The following is a 22,377-nucleotide window of genomic DNA, read 5'->3' on the forward strand; positions in this document are numbered from 1 at the left end:
AAGCGTGGTTACAGCAACCAGAAAGAATTTACACCTAATTTATTGGGTTGAATCCCAGTTGATACTTTATACAACCTAATTTTATTCTCTGAGCACATTTCTTCACATCTGAAACGGACAGAACACCCCCACCTCTGAGGTTCTCAGGATAAATTGCACCAGGGAGGCCCCAGCCATGAGAAGCCTGCCATAAACAGTAGATTCTCGGAGTCCCTGGACAGAACAGAACCTGGGGAGGAGAGAGTCAGCCCCCGAATTCCACTAAGATGAGACAAGATGTTTGGGGTGGGGAGGTCGGCATCTGCCTATCTTATATACCTCTGTCAGGGGCTAGGAAGGGTACCCCTGGCACTCCAGTCTCAGGCACACACAGGGGGGTCACTCTGCAGCCCCTCAGCACCCCTGGGGGTTGGGCCGAGGAGCAAGGAAGTAGAGAAGTATCAGCAGAAGCTGGGGCACTGTTGACAAGTCTCGGAAGCAGGCGGAACCCAGGTCACTGTGTGAGGCCTATGAGAATCCTCCTTTCCTCCAACAAGGTAGGCACTGCCCATCATCCACACTCCCACTGTGGCCCAAACCGAGCCCGAAGAGGCAGCCCTCCTCCTTTCCCAGACCAGAGTCTCAGGGAACAACTGAAAGGCAAGAAAGTCACCACTGAGGGAAAGAGAGATAAAAGAGCCACAGGCATGTGTGTTTAAGATTTTAAAAGTATATCTGAATCTCTTCATGCCTAAGCTTCCAGGTGGGGCTACAGGAGGGAAGCAGGGGCAGAAATGTGAGCACCTCAAGTCACCCACAGTCACTCTGACCAAGCTGGTTTGTTCCCATAAACGAGGGAGGTGGACCACGTGGTCTCTGAGGCACCATCTCACCAGCCGCTGCAGAATCAGTTTGTTCTCAAAGGCAGGCCTGGGAGGGCAGAGAACCGCCAGAGACAGTGAGTGAGGGCTCAGGGTTCCCTGGGGCTAGGAGAGGCATTCATCAGCTGCCGGATGTGAGAAGCTGCCTTGTCCAGTTTTGACAATTCCAGCTGGATGGAAGAAAGCTGGACAGGGTGGGAAGCAGGTAAGGATCCAAGTATGAGACCCACCCTCCTCCCAACACATTCCCTCAGAGAGGTGAGCTCTGTGGGTGGCCTCCCAGCCTTACCCTCTGCTGCCTTTGAGTCTCTGCCTCTTTCTCTGATGGGGTCCAGGCTATGAGGCCATCAAACTGCTTCTGCAACTTGTGTCTTCGCGCAGCCAGCAGAGGCAGATGGGTCTGGGGGTCCACCAGGCCCTGTGAGGGAAGACAAACATCTGTGGCTCACCCAGTACTTCCTTCCTCTCCATCCTAAGATCCTTCTGCACTTTTATAAAGCTCACCCTTGCCCTCTTCCCAACATCCTTTTTGACCCCTCCCACACTCCAATCTCCTCTGAGCACCTGTAGCTCCATGTAGACCTGAATGGTGTCACTGACAGAAGCCTGGGCCCAGCCAGAGGGAGCAGCTGTGTCAGCAGGTAAGAGGCCCACAGCCCCACAGCGGCCCAGGGTGCCCAGTGGCTCCAGGAAGGCCTCAAAGGCACGCTGCTCTCCAGGCCCTGAGCTCTGCAGCAGCACTGGAAGGAAAGGGAACCTGTCAAGGCCCATGACCCTGCCTCCCTTCCCATCCCCCACCTTCTACCCTGGGCCCCGCCCCCAGGCCTCTGCCCTGCCAGCCCCTTCTTTCTGCAGGGACACACCTCACCTCGAGGCCGGGCCTTGGTGAGCTGGTACGTGGCTTGAAGAGACCTTAGTGCCTGCACAGCCTCCTGGACCCTAGAAAAGCGCTGCTCCAGCTCAGGCTGGTGCCAGTGTTCCTATAGACAGGGACCCAGAGTTGACCAGCAGGCTCCTGGGACTCCTGCACCAACTCTCCTGGCTCTATTCTCCATCCGTCCACCCCACTCCTCTGCACCGCCTCAAGGACAGAACGTGGCAACAAACTGGGGAGTCATCTAAGAAGATCTTAAATGATCAGTGGCTGACATCTGTTGAGTCACTCTGACTGAAGATGGCAAACAACCAACACTAAAATTTAAAATGTATTATTCAAAATTCAGAAAGCCCCATAAGTCAAAAAACCACATAATTAAAAACAAAACTTAGTTAAGCTTTAAAATGTTTTGAGGTTAAGTTTCCTGCATTTATCCTTCTCAAATTATTAAAGCTTAAAGCTGCACTGAGACTTTTGGGCTATCCTATCACTAACATCTAATCCTCATCACAACCATGACATTGACCATTGCTATCCCCAGTCTAAAGACGGAGGAACCAAGGCACAGTCCCACAGCTAGCAAGGATCAGTCTAGCGACAGTCCTGCTCCTGTCCACCATGTGACACCACTCCCCAAGACAGCACTACAGAACAATCCATCTCCCCAAAGACTCCAAAGCACAAACCGCTACTGTCTGTGACCCCATGGCAGCAACCCTTTTCAGAACATTACTCCCCAACCCTCACGCACTAGTCCTACTCCAAGAATGTGTGTGACTCACCAAGCTGCTGGCACTGGGGTAGGGGGCAACAGAGATGCTGGGGGCAGGGAGGTGGCCTGGCCTGGCAGGGAGCCTCTGCCAGAGCTCCTCAGCCAGGAAGGGCATGAATGGGGCGAGCAGGCGCAGCCCAATGTCAGCACAGGAGAACAGCACTTGAGGCGGCCCAGCAGGGCAGGGGCAGTGTGACAGCTCCGGCTTCACAGCCTCCTGGGGAAGAAGCCTGTAGGTCAGGAGAAAGGCCTGGGCCACAGCCATAGCCTTGGCCCCTCCACACACTGGCAGCCCTACCAGCTGGGGCACTGTGGGTAAGAAGCATGGCGCAGCTCAGATACCATCAGCTGTCCCATAGAAAGGGAGTCTCAGGCAGGGATTCTCAGGGGTGGATGGGGAATCAAATTGTCGGGAAGGTCAGGTAGTTTAGACAAAAAAAGTACTGAGCCTTTGCTTACAAAAGAAACAGAGGATTTGTTAAATTGGGTTGAGAAGCAGTCATTGAGCTAGCAGCACCGCCTGGGGCAAGCAGTGATGATTTTCACTGCACCATCCTGTCTGGTCAGTCAGCATTCAGACGAGGTGGGGCACAGGTTAACCAGCTGTCCCTCCCAGTGACTCTCACACAGGATTAAGTGTGAGAACCCAGGGTCTAAAGACCATTCTTCTTCCTCCTTATCCATTTATAGCTCCCAGCCTGCTCAGGATCCAAACTCAGCAATCAAAGGCTGAGGAAGAAGCTCCATCTGCCTCCTGACCCTGCTTTGTCAGACTCAGTTTTCCAGAAGTATCCCCATATCCTCCTCTCTCCCCAGGTGACAGGCAGGGAACAGTGGCTAGGCTAGTTGTAGGAAAGAGGGGAACTAGAATTCCCTGGCTCATCTATCTTCCTGCCCTAACAGAGGGGGCGATCGGGAACCTTGCTGAGAGCTCTGTGCCAGGGAACCCAATCCCCAGGGGATAAGGAGCAGGTTTGTAGGAATGCAATGCATACCAGCCCTAGCCCCACTCACCAAGTAGACATCGCAGAGGCTGTGGAGCCAGAAGTGGCGCAGGGCATGGGTGGCAAGTGGGAGCTCTCGGGTGAGGAAGCCTCGTCCACACTCTCGGGTAGTGTGGGCCAGACGGCTCAGGATCCAGGAATCCATTGGGGTGGAGGGGGACAACTGCAGGCAAAAGAGGGGTGCAAGACAGGGACAGCTCGACTCCCACTCCTCGCCTTTCCTTCTGGATGCCATCTCCACCTCAAACATCAGACATCCCTGCTTCCAAGCACCTCTTTTTTCTCTCTTACCTCCTCTGCAGGCTGGGGTGTGAATTTCTCCCCTAGGACATTGAGGATAAAGCGCAGGGCATTCCAGATCTTGTTGCAGAAATGGCGGGAGCTCAGGACCTCAGAGACAGACAGGTGTAAGTCACCTGCTGGGAGGGAGAAAAAGCAGAGAATCTGCAGGTAGACAGCAGTAACGTAGGGCGTCCTCAGCCCTGCCAACCCCTCTTTGCACCCCAACACCACCTGGCCCAGCTTACCCAGGGCCCCATGGGAGCACAGGGCAAACCGCAGGGCATCCGTCCCACACTCAGGGATCCCGTGAGGGAAGTCCTTTCTCTGAAACCAGAGGGAGGACGGGTGGCAGATTTCTATGAAGCCACAGGGCCAGAAGCCTGGGTCTCAGAGGAAATGGGTTGCTCTGAGTTAAGAGGCCAGATGGGGCAGACACTGGGCAGACACACCTGTGCTGCAGTTGCGATCGCCAGCTCTGCAGGGTCCAAGTTCCCATCTCTCAGCTCCTCCTGCAGCACCTAGGACAGGTGAATATTCGCTGGCCTCAGTCCAAGACCGACTCCTCCGAGGTTCCCACCCACTGTCCCCCCAGCTCACCACTCTCCGCAGGCTCCCCTTCTCTCCCCCATAAACCCCAGCCTTGTCCAGCTGTCATCCTGACCTGCAGCTCCACCCCTCTGATGATGTGCCGTGGGTCCAGCACATTCCCCAGGGATTTGCTCATCTTCCGGCCCTGCCTGTCCCGGACCATGGAGTGAAGAAGCACCTGGGGGTATGAAGGGGTCAGCAGAGGGCAGCTTGAAGAGCCTTTCCCCAGAGGGTCCCTTGGGACCTCTGGCCTCTGTGCTTTAAGGGTTAAGGTGGGAAGTGAACCATGAAACAGGAATCAAGAACATGGAAAACACAAAAGTAGGGGTTAGAAAAGAGGACACAAATAGGGAAGACTGGAGAGTTAGAGGGCAGGACGGGGCACTAAAGAGTTGTTACCTTGTTGAAGGGGAGCCGCCCTGTGAGCTGGGTGCCCAACATGACCATTCGGCCCACCCAGAACAGCAGGAGGTCACTGCCCGTTTCCAAAAGTGACAGGGGGTAGAACCGACTGAGGTCTGGGGTCTAAGAGGAAAAAGATAAGCAGGGTGCCATCTCCTCAAGACTTTCAGAGGGTGTGTCTTTCGTAGTCCCCACCTTCAGTCTCTTCCTCTCAAACCGGTGCCTCACCTGATGGGGCCACCCCAGGGCAGAAAAGGGGAAAAGAGCTGAAGAGAACCATGTGTCCAGGACATCAGGGTCTGCAAAACAAACAGGGAATAAAAACAATTGGCACCTCAGCTTTTAGGGCCTCAGCTTGCTGCTGCCCACCGTTCCAACCCAACCCTCACTGCCAACTTTCCCGATACCACCTCCCCAAGACCCAGGCCCTCACCGCGCTGCAGGGTCAGCTCCGCCCCTGGTCTCCCTGTCAGTTCTGCAGCCAATTCTCTGGCCTCAGCCTCTGTCCGGCCCACTATCCAGCAGTCCTCCCTATGGTCCTGCAGAACAAGGGAAGTGTGAGAAGGAACATCTGGCAGGTGGAATCATCAGTCTCTCAGTCTCTTTGGGGGCCCCCTGGTGGTGAGACGAGGAAGCCACCCTGATAGGCTAAAGCACCTGAGAGGCAGGAAGCTGGGCTGGCAATGAGCCCCAGGACTCCCTGCTAGGGCCCTCTCTCCACCCACCCATCTGCCCAACCCCATCCCTCCCACACTTCTTCCAACCAACCTTCCCAGACTCCTCTACAAGCAGGTAGGCTGGAATCCGATGGCCCCACCACAGCTGCCGTGAGATGCACCAGTCCCTGCCACAGAGCAGAGCAGCTCCTCAGTGTCGGCAGTGGTCCCCTCCCAGGTCCACAAGTGCCCCTCTTACCCGATACGGGAGAACCAGAGCCGCCAGTTTTTCTGGTGAAAAGATGGGCTCAGCTCCAGGGCCCCAGACTCCACAGCCTGCAGGGAGAAGGCCTTCAGATAGTGCTACCTGTCCTGCACCCACAGTGGCCCTCGGATGTGGTCCTTGAGCTCAGAAAGGACCTCCCAAACCTCCTGAGGACACAAGCCAGCCCAGTGTGGGCCACCTTGCCCCTTGGCTCAGCTGTCCTGTTTCTTCACCCCTTCCCCAGGGTCAGTCCTTGCTTGCAGTGCAGCCTCACCTGGGCAGCCCGGTCCCCCATCTCCTGGCAGCGCACAAACCACTGGCTCTTCAGCAGGTATTCTACCACGTCCCCGGAGCGGCTGAAAGGGAGACAGCTGAGTCCACTGCTCCCCCAGCCCTGTGCCTCTACCCCAGGGACCCAGGACCCTACTGGGTGCCAGGTCCTCAGTACTGAGAATACAGCAGCCAATGAAGCTGATACAGCCCGTATTCTAACATGAGAGTACAGAGCCCATGCCATGTCTCTCCTAGGGGGACCGGAGGTAAAGTTAAAATAGGTCACCTGCAAATGGGTAGCACCATGGGATGGCTCTGGAGGCCCCGGAACAGGCCCCTCTCCCTCAGTGCAGACACTATCTTTTCCCGGGCTGCAAATCGATGAAGACCCTGGGAAAATAGCAACGATAAAAGTTAATGGGCTCTAGAGAAATGAGAGTGGGAAAGAGGAGGTGGGGCAAAGGGTGCCCCTAAAGGATGGGGTAACATTGAGCCCGGTACCACCTGTAGCCAGTCCCCACAGACAGAGGTCATGGTCCCATCCTCAGCAATGACACTCAGGGAACTCAAGCCGTGTCGGCTCCCCAGCTCAGCATCAGCAGGACTGTGAGCTGGAGTCACCTTCACTGCCCCTGGGGAGCAGAGACACCATAAGCACTTATCCCTGACCCTGGCTTTTGTTTTTCCAGAGGGATCATCATCACTCATGCTCCCGTCCCTCCACTCTTCTCCGAGCCTCCCTTTCATTCCCCCCACCCACTCAGACTACTCCACACGAGCTTTCCTTCCTTCCTTTCTTCTTCCTCCTGGTCCCCAGCCCTCAGCACCCCAGCCTTCTTTACTCCCCCTGACCTCCACTCACCTGTACCCACGTGTGGCTGGACAGCAGGGTCTGTGATGAGGGGGAGAAGCTGCCCTGTCAAGGGGTGACGAAGTTGTCGCCCATGTAGATGCTGAAGGGAGAGGGGTCAAGACAGGCATGTGTGAGCAGAAAGATCTTGGCAGGGGCAGGAGAGCCCTGAGGGTAAGATGAGAACCCAGGTAAAGAGTCAGAATGGCAGTCAGCCAACTTTTTCTTAAGGGGATGGAGTGTGAACACTTTAGGTTTTGTAGGCCAAGAGGCAAATGCAGCCTTTGCCCAGTTATTCCACCTGCCACTATGGCAGAGGTGATAACACAGCCAAGATGAGCACAGCCAGTAAGTGTGTGCGCGCACACACAGGTGGTGCGAGTCTGCCCCGGGCATGCCTGGTCAACCACCGAGCTAGAGGAGAAGTGCAGCACCGAGAAGAGAAGGAAGCAGACTCAGAGCCACTGGAGAACTGAGCAAAGAAGACTTAGGAAAAGGAAGTGGAAATACGAAAGAAGGAGCCACCATCCATAAAAGAAGGGAAGAGAAAGCTGTGGGAAGAAGTGCCAGGGGCAGGGAGCACGGGGCATTACTGTATATCGGGTGTCGTCGGGATGAACGGCCACTGCCACATCTCCAGGCAATGTCTCTGGCCTCGTGGTCCCTATCACGACCTCTGCATCTGAGGACAAAATTCAAGCGTATCTAGCTAGCAGTCATTCTCATTCCTCACTGCAGACACAGCTAATGCCAAGAGAACTGGAAAAGGGAAGGGCAGGAGCAGTTGAGGTTGGGCAGACCCCCAGAAGTAACTACAGAAAATTAAAACCAGTGTTTACAGGAGCCTGGGTCAGTATACGGTGCCAAGGAATTCCTTGACAGTTTGCATAGGAGAAATGGGTATGGCATTAAGAAAAGCAACCAGAATCTTTGATGGTATCCAAGGGACACTTAAACATTTGGTGTTCTAATCACAAACACTGTGATTAGCACTCTTTGGGTCTGGCACCAGCCCCTCCTACAAGAAACAGACTCTGACATTTCAACTCACCTATCTTCCCCTTCTCTGAACTCTTCAGCACACTTACTGTTCAAACCACACTTCGGAACTGATCTTTCATTTCTTTTGGAGGTAACAGCCTCCTGAAGAATTATACTAAGCTCTGAAAGGGCAGTGACCATGGGCACTTTTCTTACATGGCCCAAAACAGCCAGGGGAAGTACCCACGAAAACACAAACACTAGCAAGGTTCCTGATGCCCCTCCCACCAGGTCGTGTGTGAAACAGGCTGGTGGGTTCCCTCCCATCAGCCATGCACAGGTTTGAGAAAGCAGGGGAAGCAGAGTTCAGTGGGCAACCCTTCCAAGAGCTGCACCCACCAGGCTCTCCATCCACAGGGAAGGCCACAGAGACAAGGAGGCCAAAAGACACAGGGGTGGGGAAGCCAGGCAGTCGAAGTTCCGTGTGGCCAGGCAGGGACCGGGTCTCCACCTAGAGGCATGGAAGAAGCAGGGTCTGAGAGCAGCCCTTCTTCAAGGCTCATAGTCAGTCTTCCCACCTCTACTCCGCCTGCCCAGCCTCCCTCTACTCTCATCTAATTCTTGCGTAGCACAGTTACAATAAATATTCACCGGACACTTAAGCCACACACAGGTACTGTGCTGAGCACCTTCCACGAGTTCTCACTTCATTCTCCCAACACCCCCAAGACGCAGGCATTCCCATCAGCCCTAAATTACAGATAAGGAAAACTGAGGCTCACAGGAGCCAGAAGTCACAGAGCTGGTAAGTGGCAGGGCCTAGAGGTGAGTCCAGACAGTCTGGCTCCAGACTCTGGGCTTTCACCCTCCTCAGCACTCTCACAAACCTGCTTGTCTTTTTCTGCCTTACCTCGATGTCAGAGATGGCTGATCTTAAAGCACATGACCAGTTGACAAGCTGCTGGCTGCGGTACAATAACCCTGCCTTATGAAGTTGCACAAAAGCTTCGGTCACAGCCACTGAGGAGCCCTAGAATGACCTGAGTGTCCACATCCAACAGCCCCTTCTCAGCCTGTCACCCCATTCAAGGACCATCACTCCCACCCTGCTTTTCCCCCTGCACATACCACAACCCAACTCCCTGCACATCTCCAAACACCTCCCTGACACCCACAGGGCCCAGGCTGGGCACACTCACAGCATCCATAGTGAAACATTCTCGGTCCCAGTCCAGGGAGGCCCCCAGAGCTCGGAGCTGCTCACAGATCTCTCCACCCTTCCTGTGTTCAGAAAGATCTGTCAGCAAACACATCCCAAGCACCAATAACGTACCAGGCCCAGTGACACCCCAGCAATGCTGGAGGCTGGGGTGAGCACAGCATTGATCTAGCCTCTAGAAGCTAATGGGGACAGACTCACAAAGCCTCTTCTACAGGAAGCTTTATAGTGTGAAGCCTCCTATAAAATGTTTAAAAGTAGAAAGTTCTACAGTAACAAAAGAAGGGGCAGGCAATTTGCGGGAAACCTAATGAAGCATTATGAGAAGATGGCACGTGATAACAGACCCAGAAAAATAAAGGCAATGTCAAGCAGACGGAAGGTGGAGATGGGTGAATAGGAGAAATGAAATCTAGGCAAGAGAAAATGAAGTAAGTAGGGAGGGGAGAAGCGTATGTGTACACATACATATGCACATATATACTTCAATATACACATCTTATTGTATCATCCTGACACACAGGCACAGACACAGAGAGAAAATACACACAGAAACACACAGATGCACACACATACACACACAACTTGGAGACCCCATCAAACTCTAGCAGGGGGTCCAACCTGCAGCCCACGGGCCACATGCGGCACAGGATGGCTATGAATGCTGCCCAACACAAAATTGCACATTTACTGAAAACCTTTTTTTTTTTTGCTCATCAGTTTCTGTCAGTGTTCATATATTTAATGTATGGCCCAAGACAGCACTCCTTCTCCCACTGTGGCCAGAGACACCAACAGGTTGGACATCCCTAGAGCTCCAATCTCTGGAAGTTAGGGAAGTGGGGGAAATGGGAAGAGCAACCACAAACGGGGAAAGGGACGAAAAAGTGAGACCCCAGACCCATGATTCGCACCTCCCTGTGTCTGTCATACTCACTCCTCCTTCCACTTCCACACCTCCTGAAGGAAATCTTCCCGGCTCAGTTCGTGTCTTCTTACCCCTCGCTCCTTCCACAGCTGCTTCTCCACCACAGCCTACCAGATTAAGGGGCAAAGAAACAATGAATCTGGTCACTTCTCTGGGAAGAGATCTCTTTCACCCAAGAAAAGTAGACAGTGGCAAATGACATACTTGGGTAGCGATTCCTGCATGATCTGAGCCAGGGACCCACAGCACCTGATCCCCACGCATCCGGTGCCTGCAATAGAAACACCAGCACATGAAACCCTGAGCTTATATTTATCCTCACTCCTGGCCCCTTTCCCTTCCCTCCAAGAGCTCAACCAACCCCTTTCCCCTCACCAGCGCACAAGAGCATCCTGGATGGCCACCGTCAGTGCATGCCCGATGTGTAGGGAGCCGGTGACATTGGGAGGTGGGATACACATGGAAAAGGTCTCCCCTGTAGCCTGGGGCAGCTTGATCTAGAAGCAAGCAACAAAGTCAAGGGCAAGAGAAGACAGGATCTTAACTGGTGAATAGCTCCCTCTGGTATCTCCAAGGCATAAAGAAGAGCAGGAAAGAAAGGTCCCACAAATAAGAGGGAAAGGGAAAACCCACCAACAGAATGCTTTGGAGATACCAACAGCAGTTGACAAGCTCTCTAATATGGCTAGCTGTGAGCTCCAGACTCTGAGATGCAGTTATGCCCACCAATCTCATGGTCCCCCTCCCTGCCAGGTACAAACCTGATATTCTGGCTTGAAGAAGCCCTCTCGAACCCACCAAGGGTACCAGGCTGCTTCAACATATCGGGGGCTGTATGCAGGAGGTAAGGGCTGGGAGACATCTGTGGAAGCAGAGGAGAGCTCTGCAAACTCCTGAACTTCACTCCCAGGGTTCATTTCAGCAAACCAAATGGGCAATGAGAATGTGAAAGAGAAGGCCTTCAAGTTTCCTAGTTACCTTTCTTTTCACCAAGTTCTGTGGGGATTTCATACAACACTATTTCTTTAGGAGTCCAAGCCTTCCTGGATTCTGCAGGTGACTGGGGGAAGGGACCAGAAAGGGAAGACGCAGTTCCCAGTAAATGCTAAACATGCAGAATCCAGCAGTTTCTCTTCCAGCCCCCTCCCAAATCTCAGACAAGCTGTGTGACCCCAACCTTGTTCTTCCGGGCTAAGCCAGCCTCCAGCGCCACCTGCTTCTCTCGCAGGCGCTTCTGTTTGGCTTCACGGTTCCTCTGGGAGATGGGAGATCCATAGAGCTCTGACTGGGTAGAAAGGGTACTGCACCTGGGGAGGCCCCGTGTGGGCCTCAGCCCCCGTTGTAAAGAGGCCAGAGGCAAATGAGGCATCAGGGGTACCTGCAGAGGCCGTGATCTGTTCCTGACGGACAAAGCACATGAGAATATGGGGGAGCTGGGGGGAGCAGGAGGGTCACACCCCTAAAGTCACACCCTATCTCTTATTCCCCGCCTCCTACTAGCATTGCTGTTATTCTATCCCTTCTCACTCAACCGTTACTCCCGGAGGACTACGGGGCATGTCGACAATAACAGGATCCTGGAGCCACAAGATCAGGTCTCTTCTGGGGAGAGGTCAGCGTTTCTGGCCCCCAACATACGCGTGGGACACGTGGGGTGACCGCTAACACATGGGAACGTAAAGGATTGGGGGAGATGACCGACATCTTCCTGCCCAAGGACCAGCAAGGTGTCCTGCCACTCACCGCGACCTCGGCCTGACCAGACACACCGCCCTCACGGCCTCCAGGTCCACGCATCCTACCCACCGGAGGCTACCACGGCGCGCTCACCGGGCGAGCCCACGGCGTGGCAATGGCTGAGCTGGGGAGGACGGGAAGGATCCACCAGCAACCGGACTCCTGAACGGACTATAGATCCCGGAACCGAACTGCTGTGCGCAGCACGCTGGGTTGCAAAACGAGGAGGGGCGGGGCCGGGAGGGGAGAAGGGGTAGGACTTCGCAGGCGCAGGCGCTGTTGTAGCTGCTCGGCCCCGCCCCTAGCCCGCCCCCCTAACCAATGACTGCAGAGGGTGCGAGCTAAACCCGCAGAGAGGGAGGTGCTGGAGGCCACGTGGCTCACTTTCAAAATAACTTTATTTAACAGTCTCCACTAAAAAGTAAAAACCCCTGAGTTACAGGGCTGAGCCTGGCTCCTGTCGTAGTGCATAGGCTCAGGAGCTGTGCTTCTGCCGCTTCCAGAAGCGCTTGACGTCGCCATGACCAGCTGGTGTCACTACCATGAGCCGCTTGGCCGAGTTCTCGAACACCAGCACGCCCAGCTCCCGCGCGTGGGCCAGTAGCAGCTCAAAGTCCACTTGCGACAGGAACTGGTTATACAGGACGCCTGGGAACCGAGGACAGGCAGCAGGGAAGAAGAGGAGAGCCCATGAGCCCCTCTGCGGCAGGGGGGCTCACCACAATTTAAACATAATCTTCTATGTCCTTTCACAGCTCATCCAGCCATATTCAGAGAGCCAATATAATACAAGATAACCCAGTAGTGCTCACCAAAACCAGAGAGGTGCTGTGGATTATCCCTCCAAAATTTTCTCTCCTAACTAAATTCAAATTGTACTAATTTGAGATTTTATATTCAACTATCAACTAACCCCCAAATAAAGTGTCTTGTAAGCAAAACAAAAAACAAAACAAAACATCAATAGCTTTTTCAGGTCATCAAGACTGAATTGTTCTTCCTCTGGCCAGTGACCAAGAATCAACGACCAGAAGTCACCCACCCTCAGTGAACCGGAGTCTGTCCCTTTCCAGCTCCCATAGCCGAATCTGGTCTGTGATGGTGGGCGGCAGCACGGGTGTCTGCAGGAGCAAGGGATGGATGGAGGATTCAGGAATACTGCTGCGACAACCCCTTCCTCCACTGTTCCCCAGAGTTGCCGCTTCATCACTAGGTGCCAGGGGCTGTCAGCCTCTGGCAGCTTGGTGCCTGAATATACCTGTTTAAGCATCACTGGGTGGGCCCTTGTCCTGAGGAAGTGAATGATCTAGAAAAACAGAAGAATGGGGTCAAGGGCTCAAATAAGAGGGCAGGAAAGCTACTTAGGCAGTCAACTAATGTCAGTGGAACATCACCTTACTGTTTAAAAAAGGCTCATAGCCACATGCCTGTTATCAGCCCACGCCCCTGTTCAGCTGTTGTCCCAAGCCGCCGTTCCCACTGTCAAGTCTGCCACTCCTTCTCTGGCACGTCTGCCCTTTGTACAGCCTTGTTTTGTTTTTCTTTAAAATAGCACTGACTGTGGCAGGCTCTTTAGCTCAGTGTTTTACCACTGTTCTCTCACTAAAGCCTCTCCAAAACCTGGTGAGGTGAAAACTCATTATTTTCATCTTCCAGATGAAGATACTGAGGACTGGAAACAAAGCAACCAGCCTGTTCATGCAGCTAGGAAGTGGTGGTACCAAGATACAAATTCAGAACTATCGCCCGTCCCTCAGGGCTTTCTCTCCAATGTCCACCTATTCCCACGCCTAGAGCCTGGACTTCTCATGTGCCTGATCTATACTAAAACAGACAACTCATCATCAACTCTGTCACTGGCTTGGTGACCACCCTGTACCCCACAGTACAAGTGCAGCCTGTCTTCCCACCAACCCCTAAGGGGGGGGTCTACCTGCTGGGCAGTAATGCCACTGGCGATTGCCTGCTGGACACTCTCCCGGGTGACCTGTGCCACCACCACGTTGGGGAAGCGATAGAGCATCTCCGAGAAGAGGGCAATGAGGGCGATCTGCAGCTCTGACTCTGACCCAGGGACAGGAAAAGAGGATGATGAGGCTCCCCCACACCCAGACTTCCTCTAGCCCTGCCCTCATATGTGAAGGGAAATGTCAGAAAACTCTGTAAATTATCAGGTAAACTGAAAAAATACTGGCATTCCTTCCTGCTTCCTTTGCCCTTCCCACTCTCATCCCCAGCCTGCTCTCCCAGGGGCCCTCTGTTGACTCACCAGTGTAGGCATACAGTCGATAATTGGTTTCCACGACAATGAAGCCTGGCTGATGTGCAGTGCCCCCAGCCCCAGAAACACCTGATGAGAGGTTGATAGCCAGGCGTGTGGGGTAGTAACGCCGAGACTTCCTCTGGAAAGGATAGAAGGGAAAGGCAGAGGGCCCTCTCTCAGGTGTCACTGCCCTGCATCTTCCTGAGACACAAGATCCCTCCCAGTGCACAGAGCCCCAACTCCCAACTTCTCTCCCCAAGGGACCCGAATATTCAGTCCTGACAACTGCTTACTACTGCCTCCCAAAATCCCCTGCCTTTCTAAACGCCAAAGCAGCATGTCACCCTGCCTCTTCCCTAGAAGCCATGTCTTTGGGTGCTCATACCTTCCTCTGGAAAACAAGTCCAAACTCACGCAGATGTTGCAGGAAGTTCAACAGAGAATCACTCATACCTTCCACAGAGTAATCCTGGGGAAGAAAAGTAGGCAGCTGGAGTCCAAAACACATCCCTTTCTACTGCTCCCAACCCAGTCCATCTGCTCCCTCTTTTCCTAACTCTGGCCATGCTTTGTCCATTCTCCTCTTTCACTCTGTAGCCCCACAGCCCCACTTCCCCTCCCCACCTCTCCCCCTTCAGTTTGCCCACCTAAGCCTCCAGCTCCAGCCCCTGCTCCCCTGCTTACCTTGCCCAGAGTAGAGAAGCTGAGCTGGAAGAGGAAGGAGAGGATCTCCACTAGGTCCATACCTCGACTCTAAGGAGAGATGGGCAGAGACCAAGGGAAGGGCAGGAAGAAGAAAACGATAGACAAGAATGTCAGGGAGCAGAGTCTAAGCAGCAGTCTCTGAGTGAGCCTTGCGAAGAGCCAGGAGTGCAGGCGAGCAGCACCTCACCTGGGCTGTCTGCAGATACTGCAGCATAAAGTACCAGAGCTGGGCAGGGGTGTCCAGCAACAGGAACTGGAAGCCAGCAGAGGTGATGCAGGGTGGTTCTCCAGGCTCAGCACTGGGGACAGAGAGAGGGACAATGGGAGAGGTGTGCAGAGAAAGGCCACCATCCCCACTGGTCCTCTCATGTCTTCTGGCTTACCCCTGGCAACACTCCACTCAACTCTCCTTTTTCAGTCAACCCCCTCCACTTCTGACCCACCCAAACACTCAGTTTAGCAGGGACCCACAGATACATCAAACTAGGCTGCTGTCGCACCCCTGGCTTCCTCACCTCTTCATGAGCCCAGCCTGGATGAGGAGCTGAGCCAAGTCCTGACTGACAGCTGCGTCAGGGGAGCCCACCATGAAGTGTAGCACCACCTGAGGAATGCAAGACAGAGGGATGCCTCTAGGGTCCACAGCAAGTAGGAGCACAAGCAGAGATACATACAGAGTCCTACGTCCTCACCTCCCATCGCTCCTCGGCGTACTTATCAAGTGAGGGGACATCCCGAGTATGCTTATCTGGTCCCAGCTGACTTGTGTCATCAGACCAGGCCTTGCCCCTATGCCAGGATGGACCGAGAGTGAGAGGCCCTGCCTGTGTTCCCTGCCCTCCCTCTGCCTTCTTTCCACCCTCATCCCCATGGGTCATGAGGAGGAGGTCTTTCTTACATTGTGCAGCTGTATCGGTCAAACTTATTCCTAAAGGAGCTCCCAAAGGTAGAGCCCACAAGGTTCCAGACAGGGCCATCACAGATCTCCATTCAGAAGTTTAGTTCCCCAGGCCCAGCTGAGGAAGAGGTGGAAGTGACATACCCACCCAAAAGGGCAATGCGGAGGTTCTGGCGGAAGACAGGGTTGAGGATGAGGCCCTGGAGACCACCAGGGAGCAGCTGGGTGTGCCAGATACGGAGGCTGCTCAGTAGCCCTGTACTATCCTCCTGAACTCTGAAACAGAAGCAGAGAGGTGAGGGGGTGTCTGGAGAAAAGAAAGGAGGCCCATAAAGGCCCCCACTCCTGCCTTTTCTGAACCAGTGATTCTTGGATCACTGTTTCACAGAGAGAAACCAGTGTCTTCTTAAGGCAAATTTCTTTGCTGCAACACTTACCCAAGCCTTTCTATAGACATCACAACTCTACAAGAGGGAAAATACAGCATACAGTTTCCCACTCTTGTTTAATTACAAGTTTTGTGGTGTACCCATTAATATTTCCTGAAAGTGTTCCAAGAACAGCAGTTTGGGAAATCTAGATGTTCGGAAATTTGTATTTAGCTGAGAATCCAGCAGACTCACTTGCTGAATTCCTTCTTCACCCACAGGGTCACAGCAGCTTGTGGCAAAGGCTGCTCCAGAAAGAGCATCCGCATCACCCAGCTCTTAGCCAAAGATGGGAGCTCCCTGCAGGAGGCAGAAGTAAAATGTTAATATCAGCAATTGCCTTAGATCTGCATCTCCGTCCCCAACTTGCATCTCAGCCTCTCAAACATGTTGTGTCCCCCAACCACCCACACACCTTTACCAGTGTTGCTGTCCCCCAAAACACTATCTGTTTTGGCCTGACACACTTTAATCTCCAAGTCCCTTAAGACTAAGCTTCTACCCGTGATAACTTATCTGTCTGCAACTCTCATTACATTGCCCCACCACGGCCCCTGGCATGTAGGGTATCCTCACCTGAAGACAGCCAGACAGGTGGCAGGGTGTCCGTACAGTCGGTCCAATACCCCAGGGTTCAGACCTCCAAGGAACTCCTGCAGATTCCTGCATTGTAGATGTGCTCGGTTCAATCCAGCCTTTGAGGGGGTGCTCTCCATCACCTGAGAGGTGCAAGTGTTAGAAACTCATCCCCACAATGCATGCCAGTGTCACCCCTCCCCTTTCTCATTCTGGTCCAGATCCACTGGCTCCCACCATGTGGGCCCATCTTTTCTATGGTTTCTCTTTCCATGTCATTCATTTCTTGTTTCTCCCAAATCTTACTGACTTCCTCCTTTCCTGCCGGTCACCCCACTTCTGGCCTCAACTCGTCTTCTCTCAATTTCTAATGAACAGAATTATTAATTGCCCCATATCTGCAGAATTATTTTGTATTTCGATGATGTGTCTCATCTTTACTAAGCAGTGACAAAAAGACTTGTTTGAGCCCAATCCTCTCTCCCTTCCACCTCTCCTGGTCAGAGTAGCCCATAAGCTCCACGTCTGTCAGACTTTCCCACCTACTTCTTTGCCCCACTTCTCTTGCTGGGCATGGCAATAAACTACCTCTCCGCTCCACGTCTCCCAAATCTAATTCTACCTCTTTCCTCTCCCTCCCCAAGAGTACTACTTCACCCCATTCAACCTGATCCACACCATCCAACCTCCTAACTTCTCTCCCACTCCTCCTCTCACTCACAGCTCTTACACTCCACCGTCCCCTCTCCCGGGCCCCTTACTACTCTGGGTTGATTCCCCCCTCGCCCACCATGGGTTCCAAGCCGTCGCTTAATCGGAGCCAAGGTCTCGCATTGGTTCCCGAGAATAAGGGAATTGATAGTAAAAATTAAAAATTAAAAAAAGAAGAAGAATTTCACAGACAATAATCACGAGCGTAGGACTCAGAAGACAAGGGAAGGAGTAAAAAATGTAGGGAGGATAAGAGTAGTTGTTGCACTCGCTGCGAGGCATACTGGGATTTGAAGTTTTTGTTTCCTCCCCGCCCCCGCCCGCCAGACAGGATGGAGTGTGTCTGACTACAACTCCCAAAAGGCACCGCGGGGAAGCCGCGAAAAAAGAGGCTGGCCTTTAGTAGAGAGATCTCCGGACAACAAAGGCCAAGCCACTTGGTTCCCCATCGCTTTCCACCCTGGCCGCCAACACTATGTCTAACCCGTCCGAACTGGAAGCGGGACCGGAGAATGGACGTGCCCGTAAGGCGCCTGGTGTAGACGCGCAGAGAGCGCGGCGGGGAGGTGCTGAGGTTTAGAGACCCACGAAACTAGTTTCCTTGAACTCAGTTGCTCCCAGTAAAATTGGAATACGCTCTGCAGAGCGTTTTCGCGAGTTAGGAGTTTTTAATACAATCCAATGCGTTCTCACTGGGCACGTTAAGTATAGATCTTAATTGCCATGTCCACCGTGTTTCAGCAAACCCCCCTCCCCCCGTTTAATTAGAAGATCCTAGTAATTTACACTGTATTTACTAGGGTCGACAAACACAATTGTTTGCTCTGGTTTATAAACCTACTGCAGGCAGTGAAGGCCAGAGCTACGCACTTCCCTAAGTTCCTATAAGGTCAGGGTTTTTTAAGGTTTTATTTATTTATTTAAGAGAGAGGGGAAGGGAGGGAGAGAGATGGAGAGAAACAGCCATCCATCAAACATCCATCTGGCAGTTACTTCTAGTACACCCCCCAACTGGGGCTCTGGCACCAAACCCAGGCATGTGCCCTGACCAGGAATCAAACTGGGGACATTTCGGTTTGCAGGCTGATGCCCAACCCACTGAGCCACACCACTCAGGACAAGACCAGTTTTATTATTACCATTTTACAGTCTTGAAGACTGAAATCCAGCAAAATCAAATTTGTCCACAATCAGACAGCTGGAAAGTGCCAAAGCCGAAATTTGAAGGGTATTTGCCCAGGACGGGGGACTAATTGTACAACACTTTGTCATTGTACAAATTAGTTTTGTTTCTTTAGCAATCAATGTTTAAAATCTTCAAAGAAGGCCACAAAACAAACAAAGCTTCTATATGACAAATATTATGTACAGTTAAAAGACAAATTACAGTCTAGCAAGAAGTATTTGATAAAACAGAAAAAATACAAAGCTCTTATAAAGCAATAAGAAAAAGAAACAACCCAGTGGAAAGATTGACAAAAGAGAAAAACAGGCAATAAACAGAAGAAATACAAATGACTTATAACCAAGTGTAAAAACTGTTTACTTCGCGAGTAATTAAGGAAAAGTGAATTAAAGAAACAATAACACATCCAATTGAAAAATAAGGATTGACCACCTCGATGTTAGCCTTGGTGTACAACATATGAGCGTACTCATATAGTTTTGTTGAAAGCTGACATAGGCATGCTTTTTTTAAGGGCAGTTTGGCAGTACATACCAGCAATTTTAATGTGACTACCCTTGGACCTAGCAACTCCTCCTTTGAGAATGTATCATACTGAAATTCTCCTACCCAGGTGCAGAGATATACATGTAAAGATGTTTATTGAAGTGTATTTGTCGTATTATGAAAACAATGGAAACAGCCCAAGTGTCCATCACTGGGAGTTGGTTAGATAGCATGCTGATCATTGCAACATAACAAATACTGGGCAACACTTAGAGAGGAGGTCAATGTGTGACCTGGAGCAACATACAACCTGCCATGAAGAGAAGAAAAGCAGATTACAAAATGGCATAACTAGGCCAATCCCATCTTTGTAAGGAAGTTTTTATATGTGTATAGAACTCAAGTAGGTCATACGCTTCATTTTGATGGGAATAAGCTTAGGTCACAGTTCTCTGCAATGTAAGGGAAACTCTGAGGCTACACTAGCCACCTGTAGATATTTACATTTAAAACGATGTTTAAAATTCAGTTCCTATGCTAACGGGGGCGTAGCTCAGTGGTTTGGGTTTTGTCCAGCAAGGTAAAGTTTTAGTTCCTGGCTGGAGCACATGCCTGGGTTGTGGGCCAGGTTTCTGGTTGGGGACATTTGAGAGGCAGCTGATTGATGTTTCTCTCTCTCTCTCTCTCTTTTTCCCTCCCTTCCCCTCTCTCTGAAAATAAATAAAAAAAATATTTTTAAAAATAATTTAGGTCCTTAGTCACACTAGCCCATTTCAAGGTACTCACTAGTGGCTACCTATTGGATGGTAACAGTATAGACCATCTCCTCATTGCAGAATTCTCTTCGAAATGCCTGCTCGAAGGAATGCCATGGATGAGGATAAGGGGTCCATGGCAAAAACTGAGTTTCTGGGACTGGTCTTTAGGAAGAAAATCAGTCTGGGCTCCTAGGAGCTGATTTGTAGAAGGAGCTCCATGACTTAGGAGTATCTAGCCTGTGCTCCAAAACTTGCTGTGATACTGGGTTCCTGACCACCCCTCAGGCAACGTCTTGGAGAAAGAGCAAAGACCCAGGAGCCCACACAGGCTGCTTCTGAGCAGCTTGCCCTCTACAGCTGTGCCACCTTGGGCAAGTGGCTTAACCTGGTAAGAAGTTTTCTTCTCTATGGAAAGGCAATCATTTTAGCTATTTTATATGTTGGGAGTATTAAATAAGATATAATACGTAAGAAGTATAATACTAGCACATAGTAGGTGTTCAGTAAATATTATTTTCTTAAATAAAAAAAAGTTATCGTAAGTGCCACAAAGAAGAGAGTCATGTTGCTCTGTGAGCATCAATAGGGGGTTTGACCTGGTCGGGCAAGTCAAGGGCAACTCCTGAAGGACAAGCAGGCATTGCTAAGGCAGACAGCAGGGAGCTGTGTTCCAGGTGGGCAACGGCATACTACAAGGGCCATGTGGCAGGAAGGACTGAGGTCAGTGGGCAGAACTGAAAGGCCAGTGGTGCACAATGGAGAGAGAAGGGAAGGTCCCGAACTGGAACAGGGGCACCAAAGTTGGCCAAGATTTTGTGCTTGTTCTAAAGTCAATGGGAAGCCATGAAAGGGTTTGAAACAAAGGAAAGGGATGAGATTTATGTATTTTCAAGATCACTGTGTCTGCAAGGCTGACAACAAACCAGAGAGGAACAAGGTAGATCCTGATAGACTATTGTAGTTTGGGCAAGAGGGAGGTAGTATGTACTGGGGGTGATGGAGAGAGAGAAATGGCAAACTGAAGGGAAATTTGCGAAGCAAAATCAACAGAGCCTGGTCGTAGACAGAATTTGGGAGGAAAGACGTGACCCCAGGTTTCTGGCTTGTGCGGCAAAGTGGTTGACACTGCCATTGAGTCAGGGAGCAGTGGGGGCGAGGTTTGAACACGCCAAGATGGAATGCACGTGAGGTCTCGGTGCTTGCATGTCTAGAGCAGCGGTTCTCAACCAGGGTGCCACAAGAATTTGTAAAACAAGCAACACCTGACTATTTAGTCTGGGACACTGACCTCTTTTTTCTTAGATTGTCAAATTGAAAAATGACAACAGCCAACACAACAATAGTTGCACTATGAGAGTAAATCAAAATTATATCTTTTTATCAGATCAGCAGAAAATATATTTTTGGTGTGCCAGGGAATTTTAGTAATTAATTTATGTGTGCCACGAGATGAAAAAGATTGAAAACCGCTGGTCTAGACCTTGAGTTCTGAGCTCGGAGATGGAAGGGCTCAGCTCTGTGTGCAACGTCTGCCCCTAACTACTCTGGGTTCTGGCTTCTAAACCCTCGGCTCCTTGGTGCCCACCTTGGACTGTGGTTCACAATGGTCTGACCTTATGCAGGTTTCAGCAGGACTCTTAGATCTGTGTTCTAGACCACAAGGGCCTATGAAGTCAACCTAAGATTAAATTATCCTTGTTATCCTCATCATCCAGTTGGCTCATTTTGTGAATATCATCAACCATGACCCCTGGGTCTTTATCTCACAAGAAGAGTCTCTGCCTTTTCTAATACTTGCAAGTGAATTTTTTTCCTTTCCAGCCAAGTTTTAACTCTTTGTTAAATGTTTTTTGGTGGTCATAGGTCATCCTTCCAAGCCTTTGAGATAATTCAGCCTCTTGTTTCTGGCCCCTAGCAAGTCTTCCACTGGGTGATTGGCAGGCTTGATGAACTTAATCCAGGGATTCTCCACTTGGGACTTCCAGACCTGTTGGTGGGAGTGGGGTCCGAGAATATGGGCCAAGAAAAAATACCTTTATTTTTATTAACTTCTAACTGAAACACAGCATTTCTTCCAAGTCTGAGTGTGAGCAAAACGCCAGCTGTGCTAGCAGTGCCTGACCATCACTAATGAGCAGCACAGCTGTTTTCGTGCCCGCTAGTCTTAGAAATCTCAGATGTTATTGTTACACTATTTAAAATGTCAGTATTTAATACACCTGCTGCTAGATGTTATTAAATATACCTAAAAGGATGTTAACATAGCATAATTGTTAGCATTTTGGTAAACTCTATAATCATATATATATATATATACACACACACACACACACACACAAACACAACACTCTAAGTGGGTTTTATAACAGAATTCTGGGGAGGAATTAGTAGACCTCTCCTGACTGTCAGCAGGGTTCATGGCTCAAACAAGGTTAAGACCCCAGGCCTCCTGCAGAGCTCTTGTTGGAGCTAATGGGGTTTATCAGCTGATGAACCTGAGGTCCCACTGGCAAGGGCCTGGCTTAAGGAGACACAGAACACTGTTCTGCACAAAGTATGTGGTAGGAAATGGAATAGAGAGGAGGAAAAAGAGAAGGAAGAAAGAAAATGGGATGAGGGAAAGGAGGCCAGGAAGCAGATTTTACCAAAACCCCAAGAAACTTATGCATAGC

The 22,377-nt window shown here is 51.2% G+C and overlaps 2 protein-coding genes across 12 annotated transcripts; both read right to left on the reverse strand.

Annotated features, from left to right (window-relative positions):
- Positions 1-10: 10 nt before the first annotated feature.
- VARS2 (valyl-tRNA synthetase 2, mitochondrial) lies at positions 11-11,914 on the reverse strand. 10 transcript variants are annotated; one of them, XR_005066611.1, is made up of 30 exons: positions 11,135-11,734; positions 10,936-11,017; positions 10,719-10,819; positions 10,333-10,454; positions 10,162-10,228; positions 9,967-10,064; positions 9,010-9,091; positions 8,721-8,840; positions 8,210-8,321; positions 7,423-7,511; positions 6,842-6,932; positions 6,484-6,611; positions 6,266-6,369; positions 5,981-6,062; positions 5,701-5,777; positions 5,554-5,629; positions 5,219-5,324; positions 5,014-5,084; positions 4,783-4,908; positions 4,457-4,561; positions 4,245-4,313; positions 4,041-4,119; positions 3,805-3,932; positions 3,524-3,676; positions 2,520-2,726; positions 1,729-1,840; positions 1,425-1,600; positions 1,150-1,278; positions 873-1,045; positions 11-632 (listed from the first exon to the last, which is right to left on the reverse strand). XR_005066611.1 is itself a non-coding variant. In XM_037046821.1 (30 exons), exons 2-30 carry the CDS (start codon positions 11,324-11,326, stop codon positions 950-952), a joined length of 3,180 nt encoding a protein of 1,059 aa, XP_036902716.1. In that variant the 5' UTR covers positions 11,327-11,335; positions 11,788-11,914; the 3' UTR covers positions 694-949. The 10 variants fall into 10 exon arrangements, 9 of the variants coding, with proteins under 9 accessions (XP_036902716.1, XP_036902713.1, XP_036902715.1 ...); XM_037046821.1 differs by lacking the exon at positions 11-632 and adding an exon at positions 11,788-11,914 and having other exon boundaries at positions 694-1,045; positions 11,135-11,335; XM_037046818.1 differs by lacking the exon at positions 11-632 and adding an exon at positions 11,788-11,914 and having other exon boundaries at positions 694-1,045; positions 11,135-11,357.
- A 160-nt stretch (positions 11,915-12,074) lies between these two features.
- Positions 12,075-17,526, reverse strand: GTF2H4 (general transcription factor IIH subunit 4). 2 transcript variants are annotated; one of them, XM_037046827.1, is made up of 14 exons: positions 17,355-17,526; positions 16,565-16,707; positions 16,184-16,288; positions 15,705-15,836; positions 15,355-15,451; positions 15,178-15,266; positions 14,850-14,961; positions 14,642-14,710; positions 14,343-14,426; positions 13,964-14,096; positions 13,628-13,758; positions 12,953-13,000; positions 12,737-12,815; positions 12,075-12,342 (listed from the first exon to the last, which is right to left on the reverse strand). In XM_037046827.1, exons 1-14 carry the CDS (start codon positions 17,355-17,357, stop codon positions 12,170-12,172), a joined length of 1,398 nt encoding a protein of 465 aa, XP_036902722.1. In that variant the 5' UTR covers positions 17,358-17,526; the 3' UTR covers positions 12,075-12,169. The 2 variants fall into 2 exon arrangements, with proteins under 2 accessions (XP_036902722.1, XP_036902723.1); XM_037046828.1 differs by having other exon boundaries at positions 17,326-17,526.
- Positions 17,527-22,377: the final 4,851 nt, after the last annotated feature.

Source organism: Sturnira hondurensis, unplaced genomic scaffold, assembly GCF_014824575.4.
Source record: "Sturnira hondurensis isolate 20B ecotype Veracruz unplaced genomic scaffold, ASM1482457v3 Scaffold0005309, whole genome shotgun sequence".
In the NCBI taxonomy this organism is placed as follows: Eukaryota; Metazoa; Chordata; class Mammalia; order Chiroptera; family Phyllostomidae; genus Sturnira; species Sturnira hondurensis.